Here is an 18,567-nt window from a genome sequence, read left to right as displayed (position 1 = left end):
TGCCTTGCCACTATTCTGTCTCTGAGCTCCTTGGCCAGTTTCTTTGACCTCATGATTCTCATTTGGTCTGACATGCAGTGTGAGCTGTGAGGTCTTAAGGTACCTTCACACGAAACGACTTTGTAACGATATCGCTAGCGATCCGTGACGTTGCAGCGTCCTCGCTAGCGATATCGTTTAGTTTGACACGCAGCAGCGATCAGGATCCTGCTGTGATGTCGCTGGTCGCTGAATAAAGTCCAGAACTTTATTTGGTCGTCCGATCGCCGTGTATCGTTGTGTTTGAAAGCAAAAGCAACGATACCAGCGATGTTTTACACTGGTAACCAGGGTAAACATCGGGTTACCAAGCGCAGGGCCGCGCTTAGTAACCCGATGTTTACCCTGGTTACCAGCGTAAAAGTAAAAAAAACAAACAGTACATACTCACCTGCGCGTCCCCCAGCGTCTGCTTCCTGACACTTACTGAGCGCCGGCCCTAAAGTGAAAGTGAAAGCACAGCGGTGACGTCACCGCTGTGCTGTTAGGGCCGGAGCTCAGTCAGTGTCAGGAAGCAGACGCTGGGGGACGCGCAGGTGAGTATGTACTGTTTGTTTTTTTTTACTTTTACGCTGGTAACCAGGGTAAACATCGGGTTACTAAGCGCGGCCCTGCGCTTAGCAACCCGATGTTTACCCTGGTTACCCGGGGACCTCGGCATCGTTGGTCGCTGGAGAGCGGTCTGTGTGACAGCTCCCCAGCGATCAAACAGCGACGCTGCAGCGATCGGCATCGTTGTCGCTATCGCTGCAGCGTCGCTTCGTGTGAAGGTACCTTTATATAGACAGGTGTGTGCCTTTCCAAATCTAGTCCTATCAGTTTAATTAAATGCAGCTGGACTCCAATGAAGGAGTAGAACCATCTCAAAGAAGATCACAAGGAAATGGGCAGCATGTGACTTAAAGGGAACCTGTCACCCCCAAAATCGATGGTGAGGTAAGCTCACCATCATCAGGGGCTTATCTACAGCATTCTGTAATGCTGTAGATAAGCCCCCAATGTATTCTGAAAGAGGAGAAAAAGAGGTTAGATTATACTCACCCAGGGGCGGTCCCGCTGCGGTCTGGTCAAATGGGTGCCTCAGGTCCGCTCCGGCGCCTCCTATCTTCATTCCATGACGTCCTCTTCTGATCTTCATGCCCCAGCTCCAGCGCAGGCGTACTTTGTCTGCCCTGTTGAGGTCAGAGCAAAGTACTGCAGTGCGCAGGCGCCGGGCCTCTCTGACTTTTCCGGCGCCTGTTCACTGCAGTACTTTGCTCAACAGGGCAGACAAAGTACGCCTGCGCTGGAGCCGCGGCGTGAAGACCAGAAGAGGACTTCATGGAATGAAGATGGGAGGCGCTGTACCGGACCTGAGACGCCCATCGCAGCGGGACCGCCCCTGGGTGAGTATAATCTAACGTCTTTTTCTCCTCTTTCAGGTAACATCGGCGGCTTATCTACAGCATTACAGAATGCTGTAGATAAGCCCTTGATGACGGTGAGCTTACCTCACCATCGATTTTGGGGGTGACAGGTTCCCTTTAAATATGAGTGAAAAATGAGGAAGAAACCGATTATATAGTCCAAGAACAATAATTTATTATTACAATACAGGAAAACGGTAAAATAGCAAAAGGATAAAAAATGAGAATGCTAAATGGGACGCCTAATACAAGAGTATATGCAGGAAAAATGATTATGATGTTATAAAAATGTGGGTGGGAAGGAACCACCCCTAACAACAGTAACACGAAGTAAATACTGATACTTGGTTTAAAGAAACAATTCAATAAAGTGCTTGGTGCAACAAGGTAAAAAACATGATGAAGCTAGAATAATAAAATATATGAAAGAAATATAAAAGATCAAATAGTGTCTGTGTAGTCAGTGATACCAACATAAACCAGTAAATGTCATTCAGTGATGAAAATCATATGAAAGCAGTGCTGGCAACCAGTGTAACGAAACATGCAGTAAAACATGAGAGTGAGCGCAAAATAAAAACCAAAGTAAGAGAGCACTTACAAGGTAGTGTAGCACGTTTTGCTCCTGGATGGCGTCCTCCCCAACACGCGTTTCGGCACACAGCCTTCATATTACTGTTGTTAGGGGTGGTTACCTTCCCTCCCACATTTTTTTAACATCACAATAATTTTTCCTGCATATACTCCTGTATTAGCATTGTCATTTTTTATCGTTTTGCTATTTTACCGTTTTCCTGTATTGTAATAATAAATTATTGTTCTTGGACTATATGATCGGTTTGTGCCTCCTTTTTCAGTTTTATGTAACCTTCCGATTGTCCGCTTGATATTACTGCTGCCCGGCTTCTGGGTTGCAGGGTCTTTAATTTAGCTTATATTGTTTATCCACTATTTATTACAGATACCCTCACCAATATTTAGCATTTCCTTTGTCCTCCTTCTTTTGATACTTAAATATAAGTGTCTGTGCAAAGGGTCTGAAAACTTATGGCCATGTGATATTTCAGTTTTTCTTTGTTATTAAATTTGCATATGACATAAGAAAGCCCACATAGAGTTTGCTAAAAAACACATGAAGGACTCCCAGACTATGAGAAATAAGATTCTCTGGTCTGATGAGACGAAGATAGACCTTTTTGGTGATAATTCTAAGCAGTATGTGTGGAGAAAACCTGGCACTGCTCATCACCTGCCCAATACAATCCCACCAGTAAAAACATGGTGGTGGCAGCATCATGCTATGGGGGTGTTTTTCAGCTGCAGGGACAGGGCGACAGCTTGTCATTGAAGGACACATGAATGCGGCCAAGTAAGAGATATCGTGGATGAAAAACAGTTTGTTTTTTTTTAATAAATTTGCAAATGTTTCTACATTTCTTTTTTTTTTTCAGTCAAGATGGGGTGCAGAGTGTCCATTAATGAGAAAAAAAGTGAACTTTTTTGAATTTACCAAATGGCTGCAATGAAACATGGAGTGAAAAATTTAAAGGGGTCTGAATACTTTCCGTACCCACTGTATAATGTGTAGGTGTCTCCATAGTTTAGTGTACATGCAGCAGTGTATGGGTGGATGTGTGAACACTAATTTATTTGAGCATGGATAAGAAATATCAATTACTGCACCTGCCTAAAATCTAAAATAAAGAGATCTAAAACATGCAGGACGTAGGGATCAGCTCCAGAAAGATCCTCCGGTAGGCCCCTGTGCTGATCTTTTATAATAGCAGTAGTTGATGCAATACATTCATCGCTCATTTAAGAAACTGCCCAGTTTATTATTATTATTATTATTATTATTATAAAGAAGGAGAAATAAAGTTATGAATGAGGGTTATGTAATATTTGCACATAGTTGAACAGTGGGCCCAGAGTCAATGTTACTAGTGGGCCCCCCAGCACCTCAGTCCGGCTCTCACACCCTCCATGATAAGGTGTTGCAGGGTGATAATAATTAGTAAATACACAGTTCTGCCTTGTTAATAATCTCTGGATTATTCACTAGTCAGGGGCCACGCCGTTTTTCTTGGCCGTTGAAGAAGGACATCTGGCTTGTGCTCGTCTGTTACTGGAAGATGGAAGTGATATCGACACTATGAACCGTGTATGTATTTTATTCTTATCGTATTTTAATTGTTTTATTGAGAAATTATGGCGCTAAGTAGATTGAAATAATTATTTTTCACCGACTGAAGACACTATTTCACGATAAAGTAAATGACCACAATAAAACTTAACATTTACTTAATCTAAATAAAAACAAACCAATACAACATACACGACCTAAAAACACGTATGGCTGCAGACAAAGATACAGGGTGCACTAAATCCTTAAAGGGCCTACTGTTATGATCCTGGTGGTAGGATCTCAAACTGACCTGACAAATATACCCTGAGTATATAGGACAAGTTCTGGGAATGTGGAAGCTATACTGACCGCAATCCTGATCCTATCCAAACACACTAAAGGCAGCTGTGGATCGTTACCTGAAAACCTAGACGTCTCGTCACAGCCTGAGAAACTGACTACCCCTAGAGAGAAAGCAAAGACCTCACTTGCCTCAGAGAAATGTACCCCAAAGTTTTAGATAGCCCCCCACAAATAATAACGGTGAGTCAAGGGGAAAACAGAAACGTAGAGATGAAACAGATTTAGCAAATTAGGCCCGCTAATACTAGATAGGCAGAAAATAGATAGGTGTCTGTGCGGTCAGTACAAAAACTATCAAAAGTAAACCACGCAGAGAATACAAGAACCCCCACACCGACTCAGTATGTGAGGGGCGCACTCTGCACCCCAGAACTAACCAGCAAGCAAAAAATCACATAAAAGCAAGCTGGGCTGAACTCATTATATAATGAGAAACGTTTTCAAGGAAATAATGAGAAACTGAACAAGCAAACCTAGCTTCTCATAGCAGGAGACTGGTCACAAGGAATATTCAGGAGAGCACAGGATCAGGACTGAATACACCGACAGCAGGCGACAAGTAAAGGTCCAGGTGAGTTAAATAGGCCCAGCCTAGCAGGAGATGAAACAGCTGAGCCCAGCCAAGACCAGCCATATCGCTAAAGGCCACCAGAGGGAGCCCAAGACCAAACTCACACAGTACCACTCATGACCACAGGAGGGAGCCCGAGAACGGAATTCACAACAGTACCCCCCCCTTGAGGAGGGGTCACCGAACCCTCAACAGAGCTCCCAGGCCGATCAGGACGAGCCAAATGAAAGGCACGAACCAAATCGGCCGCATGGACATCGGAGGCGACAACCCAGGAATTATCCTCCTGACCATAACCCTTCCATTTCACTAAGTACTGAAGCCTCCGTCTCGAAATACGAGAATCCAAGATCTTCTCCACCACATACTCCAACTCCCCCTCGACCAAGACCGGAGCAGGAGGATCAACAGAAGGGACCACAGGCACCACATATCTCCGCAACAATGACCTATGGAACACATTATGAATGGTAAACGATGTTGGGAGGTCCAAACGAAAAGACACAGGGTTGAGGATTTCCAAAATCTTATAAGGACCGATGAAACGAGGCTTGAACTTAGGAGAGGAAACCTTCATCGGGACATAACGAGAAGACAACCATACCAAATCCCCCACACGAAGTCGGGGACCCACACAGCGACGGCGGTTAGCAAAGCGCTGAGCCTTCTCTTGGGACAAAGTCAAATTGTCCACCACATGGTTCCAAATCTGCTGCAACCTATCCACCACAGAATCCACCCCAGGACAGTCAGAAGACTCAACCTGACCCGAGGAGAAACGAGGATGAAAACTAGAATTGCAAAAGAAAGGTGAAACCAAAGTAGCAGAACTAGCCCGATTATTGAGGGCGAACTCAGCCAATGGCAAAAAGGTCACCCAATCATCCTGGTCAGCAGAAACAAAACATCTCAAATAAGTTTCCAAGGTCTGATTAGTTCGTTCGGTTTGACCATTCGTCTGAGGATGGAAGGCTGACGAAAAAGACAATTCAATGCCCATCTTAGCACAAAAGGATCGCCAAAATCTGGACACAAACTGGGATCCTCTGTTGGACACAATGTTCTCCGGAATACCATGTAAACGAACCACATTCTGAAAAAACAATGGCACCAAATCGGAGGAGGAAGGCAACTTAGGCAAGGGTACCAAATGGACCATTTTGGAAAAACGATCACAAACCACCCAGATGACAGACATCTTCTGAGAGACAGGAAGATCCGAAATAAAATCCATGGAAATATGCGTCCAAGGCCTCTTCGGGACAGGCAAAGGCAAAAGCAATCCATTGGCACGAGAACACGAAGGCTTGGCCCGAGCACAAATCCCACAGGACTGCACAAAGGAACGCACATCCCGCGACAAGGAAGGCCACCAAAAGGATCTCGCCACCAAATCCCTGGGACCAAAAATCCCAGGATGACCCGCCAACACCGAAGAATGAACCTCGGAAATAACTCTACTGGTCCATCTGTCTGGGACAAACAGTCTCTCTGGTGGACAACGGTCAGGTCTATTGGCCTGAAACTCCTGTAACACCCGTCGCAGATCAGGAGAGATAGCAGACAAAATCACCCCCTCTTTGAGAACACCAGTCGGTTCAGAAACTTCCGGGGAGTCAGGTACAAAACTCCTAGAAAGGGCATCAGCCTTCATGTTTTTCGAACCCAGAAGATATGAAACCACGAAATTGAAACGAGAGAAAAACAGCGACCATCGAGCCTGTCTCGGATTCAACCGTTTGGCAGACTCGAGATAAGTCAAATTCTTGTGATCCGTCAAGACCACCACACGATGCTTGGCTCCCTCAAGCCAATGTCGCCACTCCTCAAATGCCCACTTCATTGCCAACAACTCTCGATTACCAACATCATAATTCCGCTCGGCAGGCGAAAACTTTCTTGAAAAGAAAGCACATGGTCTCATCACAGAGCCATCAGAGCTTTTCTGCGACAAAACAGCCCCTGCTCCAATCTCTGAAGCATCAACCTCGACCTGAAAGGGAAGAGAGACATCGGGCTGGCGCAAGACAGGAGCCGAAGAAAACCGACGTTTCAACTCCTGAAAGGCCTCCACGGCCGCAGGAGACCAATTCGTCACATCAGAACCCTTCTTGATCAAATCAGTCAAAGGCTTCACCACACTAGAAAAATTAGTGTTGAAGCGACAGTAAAAATTAGCAAAACCCAAGAACTTCTGAAGACTCTTCACAGATGTAGGTTGAGTCCAGTCATGAATAGCCTGGACCTTGACTGGATCCATCTCGATAGTAGAAGGAGAAAAAATAAAGCCCAAAAAGGAAACCTTCTGGACTCCGAAGAGACATTTAGAGCCCTTCACAAACAATGCATTGGCACGCAGGACCTGAAATACCATCCTGACCTGCTTCACATGAGACTCCCAATCATCAGAAAAGACCAAAATATCATCCAGGTACACAATCATAAATCTATCCAGGTACTCTCGGAAGATATCGTGCATGAAGGACTGAAACACAGAGGGGGCATTAGAAAGCCCAAAAGGCATCACCAAGTACTCAAAATGGCCTTCGGGTGTATTAAATGCTGTTTTCCATTCATCGCCCTGCTTTATGCGCATAAGATTATACGCTCCACGAAGATCTATCTTGGTGAACCAACTGGCCCCCCCAACTTGACACAGACATTGCTTTCCAATCCAGGACTGGATTATGAGCCTGCAGCCATGGCAGACCCAACACGACAACATCATGCAAATTATGTAGCACCAGAAAGCGAATTACCTCCTGATGTACAGGAGCCATGCACATGGTCAATTGAGTCCAGTACTGAGGTTTATTCTTGGCCAATGGTGTAGCATCAATTCCCTTTAGCGGAATAGGGAATTGTAAAGGCTCCAAGATAAAACCACAGCGCCTGGCAAATGACAAATCCATCAAATTTAGGGCAGCACCTGAATCCACAAAAGCCATAACTGGGTAGGATGACAGAGAGCAAATCAAAGTAACAGACAAAATGAATTTAGGTTGTACAGTACCAATGGTGAGAAACTTGGCAACCCTTTTTGTGCGCTTAGAGCATGCTGAGATAACATGAGCAGAATCACCACAGTAAAAGCACAACCCATTCTGACGTCTGTGGTTTTGCCATTCAACTCTGGTCAGAATCCTGTCACATTGCATAGGCTCAGGTTTCTGCTCAGAAAATACCGCCAGAGGGTGCACAGGTTTGCGCTCCCACAAACGCCGATCAATCTGAATGGCCAAAGACATTGACTCATTCAGATCCGCCGGCGTGGGGAACCCCACCATAACATCTTTAAGGGCTTCAGAAAGACCCTTTCTGAAAATCGCCGCCAGGGCGCACTCATTCTACTGAGTGAGCACTGACCACTTCCTAAACTTCTGACAATAAACCTCTGCTTCATCCCCACCCTGAGAGAGAGCCAGCAAAACTTTCTCTGCTTGGTCTACCAGATTTGGTTCCTCATAAAGCACTCCAAGCGCCAGAAAAAACGCATCAACATTTAGCAGTGCCAGATCTCCTGGCGGCAAAGAGAATGCCCAATCTTGAGGGTCACCCCGCAACAAAGAAATAACAATTTTGACTTGCTGAACAGAGTCGCCAGATGAGCGAGGTCTCAGAGAAAGAAATAACTTACAATTATTCTTAAAGTTCAAAAACCTAGATCTATCTCCGGAAAACAGCTCAGGAATAGGTATTTTAGGCTCTGACATAGGACTGCGGACTACATAATCCTGAATGCCTTGTACCCTTGCAGTGAGATGATCCACACTAGAAGACAGACTCTGAATGTCCATATTAGTAGCTGCATACAGAACCACCCAGAGATTAAGGGGAGGAGAGAGGCAAAACACAGTGCAGAGGGGGAAAAAAAAAAAAAAATGACCTTAAGATTTCTCTTCTCCCTCTTTAGCTGCATTAACACTTTTGGGCCTGCTGTACTATTATGATCCTGGTGGTAGGATCTCAAACTGACCTGACAAATATACCCTGAGTATATAGGACAAGTTCTGGGAATGTGGAAGCTATACTGACCGCAATCCTGATCCTATCCAAACACACTAAAGGCAGCTGTGGATCGTTACCTGAAAACCTAGACGTCTCGTCACAGCCTGAGAAACTGACTACCCCTAGAGAGAAAGCAAAGACCTCACTTGCCTCAGAGAAATGTACCCCAAAGTTTTAGATAGCCCCCCACAAATAATAACAGTGAGTCAAGGGGAAAACACAAACGTAGAGATGAAACAGATTTAGCAAATGAGGCCCGCTAATACTAGATAGGCAGAAAATAGATAGGTGTCTGGGCGGTCAGTACAAAACTATCAAAAGTAAACCACGCAGAGAATACAAGAACCCCCACACCGACTCAGGATGTGAGGGGCGCACTCTGCACCCCAGAACTAACCAGCAAGCAAAAAATCACATAAAAGCAAGCTGGGCTGAACTCATTATATAATGAGAAACGTTTTCAAGGAAATAATGAGAAACTGAACAAGCAAACTTAGCTTCTCATAGCAGGAGACTGGTCACAAGGAATATTCAGAAGAGCACAGGATCAGGACTGAATACACCGACAGCAGGCGACAAGTAAAGGTCCAGGTGAGTTAAATAGGCCCAGCCTAGCAGGAGATGAAACAGCTGAGCCCAGCCAAGACCAGCCATATCGCTAAAGGCCACCAGAGGGAGCCCAAGACCAAACTCACACAGTACCACTCATGACCACAGGAGGGAGCCCGAGAACGGAATTCACAACAGCCTACTACCTGTGCCCTACCTTTTGACCATATACACAAACGGAGTTCAAGTCCAATTTAGTATATAAAAATGTAATAAATTTTATTAATCAACAATAGTCATAAGAACTTAAGTCAAATATCACATATCTACTTTTACATGTTCAGCATGGGAAAATAGCAACGGTACCAGACCTGTATGATAGCCTACTCACTGCCATTTAATTACAATAAAGTGCTCAGTGCTATAATACATTCTAATGGGAAAGGAAAAAGAGCCCCACGAACCAGACTATTAGTAACTGTTTCACATCATATATAATGTAGTGTAAGTCTTAGCGCTTATCCTTACCCATATAGCAGGCAGCAGGCGATCACACAGTACAGCCCCTACTTCACAACAGCCTACTGCCTGTGCCCTACCTTGCAGCAAAGGTTGGCACCCTATAAACCTGCGCAATGGCGCCCCTGCTCCACGTAGGCTCGCCCTAACTGTCCCTAATAGGTCCTATCGTGCGGAGGATAGTAAAACAGCACACAGCAGACCATACATAACAGACAGACAAAAAAATGTCACTAGACGAAAAATTGTGCAAAAAGTGTGCTTATACACCTTTCATAATATATTGCACATAAATAGGTGGATATACAATACGGCCTGTGCAAAAGTGTGTTTCTTTTTATTTAGCGATGTACACACTTATATAATATATTGCACATTTATTTCCACCCTATGATGAGGTAGTGAAACCTATGCCCCTGCACTGAACCTAAATACGCCCTACCTGCCTGCGGGGGTTGGCACCCTATACACCTGCGCAATCTTTGTCTGCAGCCATACGTGTTTTTAGGTCGTGTATGTTGTATTGGTTTGTTTTTATTTAGATTAAGTAAATGTTAAATTTTATTGTGGTCATTTACTTTATCGTGAAATAGTGTCTTCAGTCGGTGAAAAATTTAATTAGGACGCTTCTATTTGAAATTCTGTGAAATTAGATTGAAATCATTAAAGAAAGTCATGTATCAATGGGTTTATTGACCGAACAGGTCACAATTAGTGATGAGCGAGCGTTCTCAGATAAGGTATTGTCCGAGCATGCTTGTGTTTTAATAAAATATCTTCGGCATGCTCGAATACTATGTTCGGGTCCCCTGTCCGACAGCCTCAACACATGCATAGATTTACTGTTTGTTAGGCAAGTTCTGCATGTGTTGCGGCTGTTGAAGAGCCGCGAGACATGCAGCTGCGGGGACTCAAACGTAGTATTTGAGCACACAGAAGACACTCAATTAGCACAGGAGCATGATAACACCTTATCCGAGCACGATCACTCATCACTAATCACAATGATTTCGCTCAAAAGTCTTCATAAAGGTCCTAGATTTCTATATTTGTAGAGCGGGGTTCTCCAACTTATTGCTCCTCAGTAGTTGCAAAACTACAACTTTCCTGCTGGTTGTAGTTTTGTAATAGCTTGGAGGAGGCCTAGAGAATGGAGACCACTGGTCTGAGGCTCTGTGTCCAGGAGTGCAGCTTTTGTGTTTACTAATATTTTTTAATCTGTTCAAAACTCTACGATAAAAACTATAGTAATTCAAAATATTTTCTCAACAAAGCAGTTCACTTTTGAAATGAGGAAAACTCTTACATCAGCTGATTGCGAAGGGCACGGCAAACTGGTGACGCTACCAGAGGCAGTTGCAGTCAGACAGAAATGTCCGTTTTTCAGTGGCCACAGCATGAAAATCATTAAAATAAGCATTTACATTGACAATGCTGGTCAGCCTGACATATTGTGGGGCATGTCTCTATTGCAGAGCTGCGCTAATTTTCTCACAGCATTTTGTCAAAGTGTCAGTATTATTATTATTTTTAAAGCATTAATTCCATGGTGCTGTACATGTGAAAAGGGTTTACATACATATTAGGCTACTTTCACACATCTGTTTTTTGCCATCAGGCACAATCCGACTAATTTTTTAAAAAACGGACCCGACGAATGACGCCACCATATCCGTTTTTTTCCCCATAGACTTGTATTAGTGCCGGATCGCCTTCCGTTTTGTACGTTTTTCGCCGATGTGGATCCGGCGGCCGGACAAAATAGACAGATGAACGTTTTTTGTGTCTGGTGAAAAACCGGACAGCACCTGATTCTGGTCTCTCTCTCTTTCTAATCATGGTCTTACAATCTACAGGGTTATGGGTATGGAAACAGTAGGCCAGGGCGTTGCAGCAGCTCCATTGGTAGTAAGGTGGAAGCAGGGTTATTGCAGGCTATGGGATTTCCTGAAGAGGTGAGTTTTCAGGTTGCAGTTAAAGTTTTCAAATGTGCAGGAAAAGTTGAGACATTAAATTTCAGAGAATGATGAATGCTTGGGAAAGATCTTAGAGGCGACTGGGTGAGGAATGTACGACAGCAGAGGAAGAAAAGAGATCTTGTGAGGACTGGAGATTACGTGTGGGGAAGTGTCTTTTGGTCAGTTTGGAGATTTATGCAGGAGAACGATTATGGATAGCCCTGTAAGTCATTGTTAGTAACTTAAACTGGATTCAATGGAGGATTGGAAGCCAGTGAAGAGATTGGTAGAAGCAGAGGAGCAGCGAGGGGAGAGGTGGACTAATCGGGCAGCGGAGTTAAAAGGACTCTTTCAGCACAAAATGACTGTTTGAATGAAATCCCACCACTCGGCGCATCGTGCTCTGCCCAATCCTTTAAATACCCCTTCCACCTGCTTGTTTTCCCGCTGTCTCCACTCCCTTCTTCTTTGACTGACAGCTCTGGCTTCATTGGGCCAGAGAAGGGTGTACATAGAGAGTAAACCAAGCAGGTGGGGTTTATTTAAATGATTGGCTCAATCATGAAGCACCGGACGACTGTACTTGAGTTGAGCAGTCATTCTGTGCTGATAGGGTCCTGTTAAGGATGAAGTGGAGAAGTGCGAGACTTAGTTGATAGAGGGATAATGCAGTAATTGAGCCCGAAGATGATGAGAGCATGCATTAACATTTTAGTAGATACGGGGTTGAGGAAAGGTCAAATTCCGGAGATAGTTTTGAGTTGGAGGCCACACAAGGTGGAAAGAGCTTGGATGGGTGGTTTAAGGTACAGGGCAGAGTTAAGGTTTACACTGAGACAATGGACTTGTGACAAAGGAGAAAGAGTGATGTCATTTATATTGATACATCTTGTAAGGGCGTTGAGCTAGATGGAGGAAATATGATCAGTTCAGTCTTGTCCACATTGAGTTTTAGAAAGTGTGATATCAAGAAGGAGGATATGGCTTGTAAACACTCTGGGATTGTGAAAAGCAGAGAAGTCACTGGGCCAGAGAGGTAGATTTGAGTGTCATCAACATAAAGGTGATACTGGAAGCCATGACACTTTATGAGTTGGACAGGTCAAAGGTGGAGATGAAGCAGAGGAGGGATCCCAGGACAGAGATTTGAGCGACAGCAATAGAGAAGGGGTGGGATGAGGAGGTAGGATGGAAATTGGAGATGCTAAATGTGAGGTTTAGGAGATTTAGTAGAAGGCAAGGTTTTTGATGCCAAGGGAAGAGAGGATATGTACTAAGAGTGAGTGGTCAATTGTGTTGAAGGCAAAGGACAGGTCTAGAAAGAAGAGTATATAAATATAGGATATTGTCTGTTAGCTTTGGCAGTTATTAAGTTGTTAGTAATTCTCGTTAGGGCATTTTCATTGGAGTGCTGGGGAAAGAAGCCAAATAGTAGGTTGTCAAAGAGTGTGTTGGATGATAAGTGGGAGGAAAGTTCAATGTGGATGTGTTGTTGAAGAAGATTGGAGACAAACAGAAGTTGTGATGTAGAGTGATAGCTGGACACAGAGGTTGGGTCAAGGGTTGGATTCTTCAAGATAGTCCTGATTGTTGCAAATTTGAAAGCAAAAGGGAAAACATCAGAGGTTAAAGTGGTTTTGCCACAAAAAAAAATATTTTAGTTAATAGATCTTTGAATAGTAATATGTTCCACAATTGGATGTGTTTAAGAAAATGTTATTGTGCTGATATAATCTTATAAATGTGTCCCTGCTGTGTATTGTGTAATAGCTGTGTCTGACCGTACAGGAACATGGTCTGATCATATCATATCTCCTGGACAGGGGAGGAAGCAAAAGAGAGTATACAGGCATTACAGCATGGGATCGCAGCTGATACCAAGCCAATAGCTGATGTGAGTGTGGCATTGTAGAATACAGTGGCTTTCTCTGGGTCATGGAATGAGGATAAGGTGAGCAGCAGTAGAAGAGAGTCAGAGCATGTTTGAACGTCTAGTTGTAAGGTTTCTGTGATAGTGTGTTAATTGCTGGACTTGAGGAACAAAGGAAAAGAAGATGCAAATGAATAGGTATCACCTATAAAAGATGTACTTTTTATTAGCTTGAGAAGACAAAAAAGACAACTGCACAAACAATTAGTAAGCTAAAAGGCTATAAATGCCAATTAGGCACACCAACAATAAGGCAACCACCTATTGCTGGACTTGAAAGGCAGTAAAACAGTACAGGAATGAGAATATAAGTAGGTGACGTCAGATGGGGGAGAGGTGTAGTTTTGACATCTAGACTATTTTGGCCCTTTTTAGGGTATTGTGGAGGCTAATTGTATAAGCATGGAAACTGTGGACTGTTGGGGGTGTCAATGTGGATGTTGAAATTGCCCATGATGATGATGGGAATATTAGCAGAGAAATTATAGAAACCAGGTGGAGACGTGGTTGATAAAGGCCACGGTGACAGGGCCTCGAGGTTGGTATGAGATGGCCACTTGAAGGTTGGAGTGTGAGTGGATGTGGATAATGTCCACTTCAAAAGAAGGGAGGATATGGGAGGGTAGAGGTGGGATAGGATTGAAAACTGACTTGTTAGGAACGAGAAGAACAACTCCTCCACCATGTTTTTTTTTTTTTTAATCAGGGCGATGACTGTTGGTGCAGTGAAGACCACCATAACACTGCAGAGGAGGCTATTACAGATTGTGTCATCCATGTTTCTGTGAAGCCTAGGAAGAATAGATAGGGTTTGTCATGGAGTTTATCACAGATGGAGAGGGTTTTCCATAGTGTTCCAGAGAGAGGGAGTGGAAGAGCAAGGGTCAATTAATTTGCTACACTCTGCATGACTCATGAGTCACTGCAAAACTCCCTGGCAGGGGGGGAGGGCAGAGCAGCTGGGTCAGGGGTTGAACAGGTGAATGATTTATGCAGGGAAAAGAGACTGCCTGTTTCTACATAGAGCTTAGGAAGATTCAGGTCGTCAGTTTTGAATCATGTGATGTCACAGACATAATGGAAAACAGAAGAGATCGCTGGGTAGAATGGTAAAATCAGCAATTGTAAGTACACAGTCCTGTACGATATGATGATTGCAATATATTAAGAGGATAAAAACTTTGATGGGAGGAGGGCTTTAAAGGAGCTGTACGCACAGACCGCTGTCAGAATAGACCTAGGCCTCCAAATTTATGCAAGTCTAATAGCACATGAATGTTACTAGGTGTGGACAAAGGGCAGGTGCTAAAATCAATGGAAAGGATGTACTAAGTGTAAGGACAATCCAAAAAATTTTTTTAAAACTAATCTGTGCTGCATTGTGATATACAACACCACTATACATTTTGTTTTTTTGGTTCTGCCTTTCATTCTTCTGAATTTCACTTCATTCCCTGAAACCACTTTGTTTACCTGCAGCTCTACCAAACATGACAGCTCTCTGTACTTTACTATCTAACCTCACAGCCAGAGCTGGCCCCACCCATCCTCAGTGTCCAGCACCGCCCTCTGCACACTCATTGGCTGTTAGTAATCTGCCCCTGCGCAGGCCTGCGTCATCACTCCAGTATTGGAAATAACAGAGCAGTGTCCTGTCTGTGGAAAGCAGCAATCACTGCACTCCACACATCATACATCCCCACATTACCCCTGAGATAGCAGTACTGTGAGGTGAAGAGTCTGTAGTGATGTGTGTGTGCATCAACATACAAACCACATAATACACCTCAGCTGCTGCAGAACCTCAGTCTATAGTGATGTGTGTGTAAGTATGGATGGATAGATGTATGTGGATGGATGGACATGTGTGTGTGTATGGATGTGGGAGTGTGTATGAATGGACGTGTGTGTATGAATGTTGGAGTGTGTATGGATAGACGTGTGTGTACGGATGGACGCGAGTGTATGGATGGACGCAAGTGGATGGACGCGTGTGTATGGATGGATGTGTGTATGGATGTGTGTATGGATAGATGTGAGTGTATGGATGGATGTGTGTGTATGGAGGGACGTGGGTGTATGGATGGATTTGTGTGTATGGATGGACGTGTGTATGGATGGATGCTTGTGTATGGCTGGATGCGTATGGATGGACGCGTGTGTATGGATGGACGCATGTGTATGGCTGGATGCGTATGGATGGACGCGTGTGTATGGATGGACGCATGTGTATGGATGGACGCATGTGTATGGATGGATGTGTGTGTATGAATGGACGAGAGTGTATGGATGGACACGTGTGTATGGATGTGTGTGTATGGATGTGTGTATGGATGGGTGTATGGATGGATGCGTGTATATGGATGGATGGATGTGTGTGTGTATGGATGGATGTGTGTGTGCATATGGATGATCGTGAGTGTATGGATGGACGTGTGTGTATGGATGGACGTGTGTGTATGGATGGACGTGTGTGTATGGATGGACGTGTGTGTATGGATGGATGTGTGTGTATGGATGGATGTGTGTGTATGGATGGATGTGTGTGTATGGATGGACATGAGTGTATGGATGGACGCGTGTGTATGGATGTATGTATGTGTGTGTATGGATGGATGGATGTGTATGGATGTGTGTATAAATGGATGTGAGTGTATGGATGGATGCTTGTGTATGGATGGACGTGAGTGTATGGATGGATGCTTGTGTATGGATGGACGTGAGTATGGATGGATGCGTGTGTATGGATGTGTGTGCATGGATGGATTTGTGTGTATGGATGTGAGTGTATGGATGGACATGTGTGTATGGATGGACGAGAGTGCATGGATGGACATGGGTGTATGGATGGATGCGTGTGTATGGATGGATGCGTGTGTATGGATGTGTGTATGTATGGATGGATGTGTGTATGGATGGATGTGAGTGTATGGATGGATGTGTGTGTATGGATGGATGTGTGTGTATGTATGGATGCAAGTGTATGTATGGATGCGTGTGTATGGATGGATGTGGGTGTATGGATGGACGTGGGTGTATGGATGGACGCGTGTGTATAGATGTGTGTGTATGGATGGATGTGTGTGTATGGATGGATGTGTGTATGGATGGATGTGAGTGTATGGATGGATGTGAGTGTATGGATGGATGTGAGTGTATGGATGGATGTGTGTGTATGGATGGATGTGTGTATGGATGGACGCGAGTGTATGGATGGACGCGAGTGTATGGATGGACGCGAGTGTATGGATGGACGCGTGTGTATGGATGGACGCGTGTGTATGGATGGATACGAGTGTACGGATGGATGTGTGTGTACGGATGGATGTGTGTGTATGGATGGATGTGTGTGTATGGATGGATTTGTGTGTATGGATGTGAGTGTATGGATGGACGCGAGTGTATGGATGGACGCGTGTGTATGGATGGATGTGTGTGTATGGATGGATGCGAGTGTACAGATGGATGTGTGTGTATGGATGGACATGTGTGTACGGATGGATGTGTGTGTACAGATGGATGTGTGTGTATGGATGGATTTGTGTGAATGGATGGATTTGTGTGTATGGATGTGAGTGTATGGATGTGAGTGTATGGATGGACGCGTGTGTACGGATGAATGTGTGTACGGATGGATGTGAGTGTACGGATGGAGGGAGAGAGGGAGGGACAGAAGGAGGGTTGGGAAGCAGGGATGAATGAGGGAGGAATGGATGCACACAGTACATTGTATTCACCTACAGAATATAGAAACCTTTTCTTTCTTGGTTCATCTAATCAGCTGAGTCTTTCCCCTTCTGCCTCCCACTGTGTGCAGCACCAGGAGGCTGGAGCAGGAGGGTCTGGCAGAGACTGGGGATGGTTACGACCAGTCTCTGCCAGACTGGAAAACTCTAGTCAGTGAGTGAGCAGCTCCTCCAGGATCAGGAGACAGCTGCTCACCAGTGTGATATCTAGGACACCATGCAGAATGTATATTACAAACTGTCAGCGTTCTGCATCCTACATACACAAGTATACAGAGAGCCCAGACAACCCCTTTAATATCGACAATTTGCACTATACAGAGGGGGAGCGAAACACACGTACCAGAAATAGATAGATACAGAGGTGTGACTATACAATTGGGAGATGCTGGGATTAGTGGTGCCGCTCAGAAACAGACATACCTGTGAATGAGAGAGCTGGATGTTGGATCAGACGTTAGTGATGATAAAGTAGATGAACATAGTCCATGAGATGACATTTCTGGGATATTTCTAATGTGCACTTAACAAGCTGCCGGCATAGACCATGGTGTGTAGTATATACATATAAAGCATACACGGAGGACTTTTCTTTTTTACACAGCTGTATTTGTGGCTTTGTTTTCTGCATATAACTAAAAACAAATTTGGACTTGGCCGAAGAAAAAAAATTGAATAATTTTCTTGCCTTCACACAAGACAAAACACAGACATGGCCGACGTCCAGCAGAATATCGGCTGGTGTTTTAGCAGCTTTTCTTCCTGAGTCATAGACTGCGGCTCCGATTGCAGATCTATATTATAGTATACTATATTCTAGGCATATATTTAATTTTCATACCAATCTAATGTGTAGTATAATACTTTTTGCTTAAAATGCTTGAACTTTACAATCTACTCCATCTTCAGGAAGGATACACGGCCTTACATTTAGCCTCAGAGAAAGGTTACTTATCCCTGGTCTGCTTTCTCCTGAAAAACAACTATGATATGACACCAAATCCCAATGTAAGTAGCTAGTAGTATTAGTGTTTATATTGGAATTGTAACTATGTAAATGTATTTATTTATATTTTTTTCTTTTAGTCATTTTTCATGTATTAGTTGTTTTCCAGAATTTGATACAAGATAATTTATAAACTAATTTCTTGGATTAAGATTTAAAATAATTCACATTGAGACTATAATACTGTCTGTCATACATTAGGTTGTGAATCTAAACATTAAGGGCTCGTGCAGACAACTGTATTTTTGGTCCGAATGCGATTCCAATAAAACATCGGATCACACCCAATGTTATTCTATGGGGCAATGAACATGTCCGATTTTTTCCTCTGACTGAGTCTGTCCAAG

At 44.0% G+C, this 18,567-nt stretch overlaps 1 protein-coding gene across 1 annotated transcript in view; it reads left to right on the top strand.

Moving 5' to 3' along the window:
* Nucleotides 1-18,567, top strand: part of ANKDD1B (ankyrin repeat and death domain containing 1B) — a 79,856-nt gene that overhangs the window by 39,757 nt on the left and 21,532 nt on the right. The window contains exons 8-9 of the mRNA XM_077287360.1: nucleotides 3,508-3,606; nucleotides 18,124-18,222. Coding sequence (XP_077143475.1) covers nucleotides 3,508-3,606; nucleotides 18,124-18,222 — 198 coding nt within the window. The remainder of the gene's footprint in view (nucleotides 1-3,507; nucleotides 3,607-18,123; nucleotides 18,223-18,567) is intronic.

This window comes from Ranitomeya variabilis, chromosome 1, assembly GCF_051348905.1.
Source record: "Ranitomeya variabilis isolate aRanVar5 chromosome 1, aRanVar5.hap1, whole genome shotgun sequence".
NCBI classification, from domain to species: Eukaryota; Metazoa; Chordata; class Amphibia; order Anura; family Dendrobatidae; genus Ranitomeya; species Ranitomeya variabilis.
The sequence above is the reverse complement of the archived record's forward strand: the minus strand, read 5'-3'. Positions and strand labels throughout refer to the sequence as shown.